Below are 9545 nucleotides of genomic sequence, written 5' to 3'. Positions count from 1 at the left end.
AGCTGAATCATACCCCTCAGTATTCGTTACTATATCACTTACACCCCGTACAAGTACGTACAGGTAGCCATACAAGTACGTATGGGTATTAGTGACATCGTAACGAATACTGAGGGGGATGAGTCAGACCATGATTTTGAGTTGATATCAAGTGGAATTTCCTGTCGGAAAATTCATGGAAATTTTAGTGTTTTTATTTTTAAATTATTTTACGTTCGATACTTTTGCGACGAAAAATTCCACCTGATATCAACTCAGAATCATGGTCTGAATCTACCCTAAAAGTTTTCATTACGATGTCACTAACAGTCTATATAGAGTTAAATAAAAAATACTATACGCGCTTAAAAACGTTTATTTTGCCAAAGTGCAGGAAAAGTTTATTGTTAGCCGCAGGTTGTCTGCTAACATCATGATTGTGACTCTTCTAAATCACATTGCGTCAAAAAAGGATTCTTCTCACTATTGACTTCCTTTAACGACATTCTATTTCCAGTCTTGCTCTAATTTCTTAGTAAATCCTCCGGCGTCATATTGTCTATTTCTTCTTCATGTTCAGGTAGCTCATACTTCATCTTGTAACTCTCCGGTGCCCAATATTCGAGTTCGTCTCTCTCAGGGATCGGCATCCACTCGTGTCCCTGGTACAAGTAGGACTTGCCTTTCCGTGCTCGGTAGCCGATGGTGGCCACCGCGTCAGGAATGAGCTTCTGCCGCGGAATCTCGTGTTTCCTTGCGAATATGAAAACGTCACCATTCTGAAAACATAAAGTACTTAGATATATTTATTCGTGATAGCCCTTTTCGTACTTACATCACAGTGTCACGGATTTGAATCCCAGCTCGAGCTCTAAACCATTGAATTCCAGTTTATGAGTTTAAATTTATATTTGGATCATAGGATAATTGATATCGTGTGGTTTCCAGGATTTGTAGCAGGTTGATAGCAATAGGTTCGCCCCGTATTACCTACAAGTGGCTTAATTATAGCTGGCCAGAAGTGGGTGGGTGAGTACCTTACACCTCTGTCTACCCTTTCAAAAAAAGTCATGTCAACATTCATTTTCTTTTCAATTCTTTGATGGATAGAGTGAGATAAAGATTAGGAAGATTTTATTGATATACTTAATTAGAATTTGTGTACCTTGAATAATGGGTACGGCCAGGGAGCATCACACACTCAGAACCTTTGGCCCTAGAATAAGGAATAATACTACGTATAGCACGGCAACTCTCCGCTCCCCACCAGCGGCTGAGCTAGGTTTACCTCAACCGATATAGTTTAGTCTTCAATCGTATGGGCGTCAGACATCACACACACAGATGCGCGTGTACCATAACGCCAATGTGTAGTGTCTGTGTAAAACGAGGTGTTTTGTATGAAGTAACCGGAGTGTGCTTTGGCGGCTCATTAATAACCCAAACATGAAGTTGCTGAGTTCCGTCATTAACTACTTACCAAACAAACATACTATTACTCCAGTAGACTCTTATAGTTACATAAGATTAAATAACTTACATCACAGGACATAATCGCTAAATATTTATTATCACTAGTCTGTTTGAATCGCATGTCCGCTGGTTTAATCTTGCCAGGATAATCTGGAATAGGAGAACAGTAGCGGATTAGAGCGCCTTCAACTACTAAATAAAGACAGATCTCAAACTGTAGGTTGTAGGTAAAATGTAGGTTGTGTGCGACCTGGTGACCAACATAAAAGCTGGATCCATTCCTGGTCCTAACCAAACTTAGGAATCACAAAGTGTTTTAACTCAGGACCTCCGGATCGTGAGCCTAACGGTCAACCACTGGACCACGGAGGCCGATTTATGATGTAGTGAATACATCACTGAGGTAACTCACCTAAAGCGACAGGGTAGTACCAATATGCTCCCCTGTTGTTGCGCTCCACCAACAGGGCAGTGGAGTTCACCCCCAGATCTATAAATACTACCATCGTTGCATTCCAATCCACAGGTTTCTCCACTTGGGGGTCCAAAATCTCTCGGATTCTCTTTTTATCCTGAAAATATTGCAATAATTGGGTAAATGCCAATACATTAAATTATAAATTTTTGGTAAATTTTTGGTCGGCCGCCAATCGAAAGCTATGAGGCATTTAGGGCTATATTATATACACCAACAGGATACGATAGTGGCGTTACCACAGTCGCGTCATTAGCGTCAAAATGGGGAGACGCTGATATTCCTTAATGTATTAATTACAATCTGATGGCAGTTTTAGAAGGTATTGGATAGGTAGTAAATATGAGCATCTAGCTCCGGTTCGCCGTTTTCTCTGGTCCCGCTATCTTGACGTCAAGATGGCGGGACCAGTGTTTAACATGTATATTTTTTTAATGAGGAAGGTCTATTATTTTTTGTTTAGGTATCAAATAGTAGTGGATAGGTAGTATATCTAACAATATGCAATTTCAACATGAAGCAATAGGTCCTGCAATTTTGACACTGGTGGTCGCGCCGCCATCAAAATGTATGAGGTTGACATCGAGGTAGCGGGGTTGAGGTAGCCTTTATACAATTAAGTATGTATACATGTCGCACCTAAATATTTGTCGCAATTAAGTATGTATGTATGCATGTCGCACCACCATGATGTCATTGCGAGATATATAGGGCCCAGCCAACACTTTAGCAAAACATTCCAAAAATGCACCACCGAAATTACAAATACAGGTAACTTTTGACATCAACTCAGTAGTTGTCACTAACACCCATACATACTGTATGGCTACATACGAGTTGATATCAAGTGGAATTTCCTGTTGGAAAATTCAGGAAAATATTAGTTTTTAATTTTTTTGTTAATTATTTTCGACGGAAAATTCCACTTAATCAACCCCCAGACTCGTGGTCAGAATCATCCGTTAAAATTTTCGTTATGATTTCACTAACACCATGTAGTATTCTATCTCAATTGAACAGTATACATTTTTCAAGTAAGTTAATAATATAAGCTGAAAAGTAAATTTTCAAATTACTACTAGATATGAATAAATAGATAGGTACTTACATCCGAAGTTATTGGTAGAAAGAGATGAATGAGAGGCGAATTATGCTCAGCCCAGTAGTAGAATGAAAACCATTCGTCATACAGCACGGAGAAAGGGTTAAACCTGGCATTTCTGCTGAAATCCTCGCACGTGTGCTCGTCGAAAATATCCATGCCTTTCGGACCTATGCCTTTAAACGTCATACTGTCTATCCACTCGCGTTCTAACTTTTCTTCTTCTGTGTCTGTTTCATTCTCTCTTCCAGCTGGGTTAGGGTCTGTTTGCGTCTTCTGTGACTCCTGGTTAACAGTATCATCATTATCTTTAGGTTTTGGCTGATGAAATCCTGTAGGCTTCACTTCATCCACATATAGATTGTTATGATATTGTTTTGGCTTCGGCAGCTTTGCCTTTGTCTGTTTCTTCGTTTTGGCCGTTTCCGAAATGATTGTTGCGTTTTTAATGTTGTCAGTCGTCGTTATGTTCACTACTACTTTATTTTCACCTGCACTTTTCACATTCTGTACGTCAATTGGACTTTGGGGATTTGTATATTCTCGCTTTTCTATTTGTACATCGTTCCATGCCTCTCTGATACACACTGTCAATAGAATCAGTGATATTATTCGAAGCAACTGTACCCACATTTGTAACTCAATTAATATCTTTTAGGTTATTGGGATATTTGCAAATTATGATTATGCAAACGTATTTGACAGGGAATGTCTTTCTGTCTTTACTTCGCCCAGAATACTGAATCTCGAAATCAAATGTGATGTTATCCGCCGTAAGAATTTTCAGTGTTTTTGAGTCGTTGGCTTAGTAATGTACACATAAACATACATTGGAATTTAGCGACATAATTGAATTGCTATTGTGCAAGACCTGCGAAGGAAACGAATGTGTGAGAGTGTAAGTCCCATTCCGAATTATGGACCTTTATACTTTTAGTTTTTTTATTCTGTAGCCTAATTGAAGTCCCACTGCTGGGCAAAGGCTTCCCCTTCTAAAGCATATTTACATTAATGAGACCTGAAGAAACCGAGAAGTGATTTTTAATTTTGTCCCGGAATAAAATAGAAAAAATAAAGAGCATTGGCCCTTGGTATTTTGCATTGAGCTGGAAAAACTTGTAGTTCAGTGTCCTTATTTTGCTTTCGGGAAGCAGGTCAACGCATTTTGTTATTTCTTTAGATAAGTATTCCTCTTTGCAGACATGTAAGTAAGTTAAATTACAATGGGCAAAAAAAAAACAATTCGTAAAATAAATCGAAGTATGTATTCAACGCGTTTTGTTTTTATACTTTAGATATTCCTTTTTTCAGGTAGGTAAATTAAGTTGCAATGAGTATAAGTAATTATAATAAAACAATTTGTAATATATATCGAAGTAAGTATGTATTCCTATAAACAACAAAAAATGGTGTATTAAAACTAAAGTGTTAATTTGTAAGAGGACCTCGTATGACTTTTTGGGCTTTGTCCCGTCAATTCATCATGCAACATTATGTACTTGAGATGTTCTACAAAGTGATCAAAGTTATATAATTGAAAGTAAGTTGTTGTTTAACATAACCTGTTTTTTTATCTTTGTAGATATCTTAACCTAACTTGACATCTAACGCAGGCAGTTCTTTATCTGAGGGGGATAGTCCATATTCCCCATTAGGAGGTAGATATTTCCTCGCTTCTTTCTCTTTTGCCCTCTTAGCCTTATCTGTAATATCTTTCGCAATCAGTTTCTGTGCTAATGCTCTGTCTCTCGTGATTGCCCCTCCTTTCTTTTTGATACCAATCGTTGCTGCTTCCGCTTCTTTCTCCTCTTTGGTCTCAGGAACGTAATCTTCTTGAGCGAAAAGAATAACCCTGTCGGCTTCACAATAAACAATTAACAAATATGGATCTTCGACCTTCAACAGCATAGTTGGTAGCATTACTGTCACATTACTCCCTAGAAGAAACAACATATTGTTACAAATAGCAGATTTTCCAGGATAACATTATCTCGTACTACTCTGGCGGGTATATTTATAAGCAGCCAATTTTAATTATGAAATACAAATATTTTATTAAACATATAAGTAGACGCAATTACAACGAGTGCTCAGCTCCGAAATCATGGCGGTGATACGGAGGGGGTTTTAATTGGGTCGTAGACTAGGTTCTACATAAATTATGAAATTCTGATTACTAAATAAAGACAGATTTAAACTAATGAAAAACTTTATTTTTTTCTATTTTACTTATTTATGAATTTTAATCAAGAAAACGTAATAAATAAGCATGACATTTTATCACGTTCTTCTATGACGTTACACTGTGCTTTTTCATGCAAATTCCATAGTAATTTCATGTTTTGACGTTAAAAAGTAACTGATTTGCCTAGTAGGAAACCAGCCTATTGGTGCGAGTCCGACCTAACGCAAGACGTAAGGATTCACACTAGGAAAAAGAAGACCTATCCGTGAACGTCATAACAGCATGTCCTTGTGCCTATACTTACGTCTCATGCCTTCAGGTTTCTCAAATCTTGTAAGAACATGAAATAGTCCTCTTCTATCTATAGGTATTAATAGATGTTCTTTTGAATACGTGTCGGTCGGTCCTATTTCCTTCAGTAATAACTTCGGTTGGTCCCAATTGACAGCATCACTCGTGTGATTTTTGTACAAATCAATATATTCCGTCACCACCTGGTAATATAGTAAGTAATTGGTTTTACATAGGCAGAGAATGCGTGAAGCCCCTAAATCACTGAATTCGACTTTACCAGTTTGAATTCACGTTTGGATCATATAAAATATATATTCAATATTCAATATTCTTTATTTGCATAATTGATTATCACGTGGTGTCCAAGAGCCGTGGTAGCCCAGTTGGTAGAACGCTCGCCTCTCACTTTGAGGTCGCAGGTTCGAATCCAGCACAGGCCTAAACCAGTGATTGTTGAATTTGTTTTCGAATTTATGTTTGGATCATAAATGATGGTGAAGGAAAACATCGTAAGGAAACCCACATTCCCGAGAAATGCATTTTCGGAGGTATGTGACCTAACCTATATTGACAGAGTCAGACAAGCAGTCGCTTCTATAAAGAACTGTAAGTACCTGTCAAATCTTCAGGTTAGGTAAGCGGATCATGTGAAAAACGGGATAATGCTAGGAAGATAAAGTAAGTATGGAAGTTTCAACATTTTGTAGTAAGTAAATATTTTCTGAGTAACGAATACTGAGGGGCATGATTCAGACCATGATTCTGAGGTGATATCAAGTGGAATTTCCTGTCAGAAAATTCATGAGAATTTTTGTGATTTTTTTAATTATTTTTGTTCCATACTTTTGCGACGGAAAATTCCACTTGATATTAACTCAGAATCATATTATGAATCATCTCCCTGAGCTTCGTTACGATGTCACTAACACCCTGTATAAATTACAACGATAGGTACGTGAAATGCTAGTTCATACAAATAAGCAAATATAAATCAGTATCTTACCCTCGCAGGCACATATGTAACCTTGAAGACATGTATGGTAACTTCGTCGCTTGGTAGATTAAAATCGTAGAAAGCTACCCAGGGAATATCCACTATCATAGCTGGTTCAAACGGTTTGTGCGGCTTCAAGTCAATACACTGGGTTAGGTTTCGAACCTTCAACCTCCGTCTGCCTTTTATCATGAACGAGTTTTCCTCGAAATTACCAGCGGAATCCGATATCAGAGGTGGTGGTGGTGGCACATTCGGAAGGGGTGGCATCTGGCGTGGGCAGAGTAAAGGAAAATTTCCGTTAGAACAAAACACTTACACTGGTTTTACAGTTTTACGCATCTGGCATTAATTACTTGGCCGGACAAATAGGCAGCTTCCAATACAAAATTTAAGACAACTAACGGTGTCTAGTTGGGCGCGAACCTCAGGTCAGGCCGTCTTCTGACAGGATAATATTTGAAAGAATTAATCTACCCTAGTGGCTTGATAGCGATAAGCGTTGAATGAGGGAAATTGGTGACCACGCCAACGGGATCGGTAATTACGCATCTTTGACTCGAAAAAAAGAATAGATCTCGCTTCGTGATGGTAAATACTGGACGTGCGGTCGTTAATACGTATGTAATGTAACACGATCCTGACGACCCGATTAGCCTAGCTATAAAGCTGGCCAATCAGCTCACGACAGCAAACACTTCAGCCCCCGATACCGAATTTTCCGGCGTGGTCGGCGTTTCTCTCATTCTGCACTTTATCTGTGATTTCTATGACAAAACTCCCTTTGAGCCGAGATTCGCACCACGCCACCAAACGAGGCACATTCAGGCATGTCCTTTTTTGTAAAAATAAAAGCTGTTACTGCTGTGTTGTTGTTAAGCTGTAACAGGGGATAAAAGGATTAGATAAAAAGGAAAGCTGTCAGTAATAATTGAAAATACCTTTGGCATTCTACGTGCTGGCTGGTTATCGTTCACCGCTAGATGCAGCTCTAAATTATCGAACATATTTACGTTGGCCTCTTCTACCGGTTCCTGTGGTTTCTCATAATTTTTGGGCGTAACCTTTATTATAATAACAATAAATCTTTAATAGACGTGGACATAATTTACATAGGTATAACAAAGGAAGGCAAGAAGGAACGCACTGCCCCATTTTTCCCTAAAATAGTAGCATGGAGAATGCTATACCATCAAGAGTGTGACTCTTAAATTACTGATGATGATAATAAAGATGTCATTAGTGCATGAAAAATAATAAAAGATAAAAGTGAAATTTATTTACGGTATAATTAATAACTTTAATAACAAAAATTAACAGAAATGGCAAACCATTTTGTAAAAGGACATTAAAAATATTTTTGTTGTGTTTTATTTTTGCTTTTCTATTTGCGTGTGACGAAAAAAGTAAAATGTGTGCCATGCTACTTATATGTTATCAATGCTGCTTATATCTTAATGTGATGCATTTATATGAGGCGGATGGGCTGCTTGGTAACCTGCAATTATAGATTTCAACGTACAGGGGGTTAAAATGGCCACATCGAAGCAATTTATCTAAGAAAGCAATATTGCTACATACATACATACATACATAAACTCACGCCCGTAATCCCTAATGGGGTGGGCAGAGCCACAAGTAATCAAAGACAACTTGCAGCCACTGCTATAATACACACACTCACACAGCGTGTGTATTGCACTGCTGCAATATTGCTATTCGACCTTTATTTGCATTGCGCACTTATTTGCGCAAATGTCAAATTGCAATTTTGCTTTTTTAGATGAATTGCTTCGATGTGGCGTTTTTAACCCCCCAGTATTTATATTGGGACACTAATACCAAAAATAACTGTGGTACTTTACCTCTTCTGGTTTGATTCTCTCTTGTGTTTCGGGTTTTTTTGGAGGAAGATTATAGTTGTCAGGCGGATCGTCCGATGGTATATATTTTCTTAACATCTGCGCAAATGGAATAAAAAAAATTGGTCTGTGATGAAAATAACAGTGATATGTGTACACTTTGATACCATGTCACATTAACTTTTTTGACAAATTGAACTGTAAGTCTCACTAAATGTCAAATATGTTGGTGCGACAGAGTCCTAAAGTGGGTACATTATATTGCTCATGTATACACCATCTAGTGAACGCATGACTTACATAGTAGTGTCGCGGGTTCGAATTCCGGTTCGGGCTCTAAACCACTGAATTCGACTTTATAAGTTTGAATAATATATTTGGATCATAGATAATTTATATCACCAGGATTCCAGGATTTGTACTCAATTAATGGTAATATTAGTAATAGACTCGCCCCCTATTACATGGTACTTAAACATAGCGGCGAGGCCCGGGTTATATATATATATATATATATATATATATATATATATATATATATATATATATATATATATATATATATATATATATATATATATATATAGTATAATATATATATATATATATATGTATATATTATATATCTTTGCCTACAGTGGGATACAGGCGTAATGCTATATAATATATGAAAGATCAATGGCTATACCACAAAATTGTGTTTCATACAATACAGTCGATACGGGGAACGTTCTACGGCGGGAAATGTGAGTTTGTATGAACCTCGCCGTGTCCGGCTATGCGCGGACGCATGCATACAAATCATTTCGAAACTTCCCGCCTCCAGCACCTACCACCACTGAGTACATTGAAACATAACATTTCACTTGAATGCCCAAAGGGGTAGAGACAGTCTCACAAAGTGATTTCGACAACGTCCCCATCGGGAATCGAACCCCGACCTCTAGATTGTAGGCCTAACGTTCAAAGCTCTAAGCCACGAAGGCTGTTAAATAGTAAAATATATATTACCGCAAGCGACTCCTTCCTGGTTTTAGGTATGTCGTCAGCAGGGTCTGAGAAGTCCGGCTCAACGTCAGGCATGCCGGGAATGTGGGAGCGCATCATCGGCACGGCAGGCCAGTCATGTGCGTGTGCGCAGGCTAGCAGCAACAGAATCAACACTCTCGGCCACACCGACA

At 38.2% G+C, this 9545-nt stretch overlaps 1 protein-coding gene across 1 annotated transcript; it reads right to left on the bottom strand.

Moving 5' to 3' along the window:
* Positions 1 to 503: 503 nt before the first annotated feature.
* LOC126376391 (uncharacterized) lies at positions 504 to 7562 on the bottom strand. The gene is made up of 8 exons (XM_050023716.1): positions 7444 to 7562; positions 6512 to 6772; positions 5519 to 5708; positions 4622 to 4966; positions 3036 to 3373; positions 1865 to 2024; positions 1520 to 1602; positions 504 to 758 (listed from the first exon to the last, which is right to left on the bottom strand). Exons 1-8 carry the CDS (start codon positions 7507 to 7509, stop codon positions 504 to 506), a joined length of 1698 nt encoding a protein of 565 aa, XP_049879673.1. The 5' UTR covers positions 7510 to 7562.
* Between the last annotated feature and the right edge of the window lie 1983 nt (positions 7563 to 9545).

This window comes from Pectinophora gossypiella, chromosome 20 (assembly GCF_024362695.1).
Source record: "Pectinophora gossypiella chromosome 20, ilPecGoss1.1, whole genome shotgun sequence".
NCBI classification, from domain to species: Eukaryota; Metazoa; Arthropoda; class Insecta; order Lepidoptera; family Gelechiidae; genus Pectinophora; species Pectinophora gossypiella.
Note: the sequence above shows the minus strand (reverse complement) of the source record. Positions and strands in the feature narration are given on the sequence as shown.

Bases quoted from the DNA above. Each gene is read 5' to 3' on its own strand.
- LOC126376391 (XM_050023716.1), bottom strand. From the start codon at position 7,509: ATGTTCGATAATTTAGAGCTGCATCTAGCGGTGAACGATAACCAGCCA. The intron at 2,025-3,035 runs GTAAGTACCTAT...CAATATTTTCAG, and splicing joins TTCTACCAATAACTTCGGAT to GATAAAAAGAGAATCCGAGA. The intron at 759-1,519 runs GTAAGTTATTTA...TTATGTTTTCAG, and splicing joins TAGCGATTATGTCCTGTGAT to AATGGTGACGTTTTCATATT.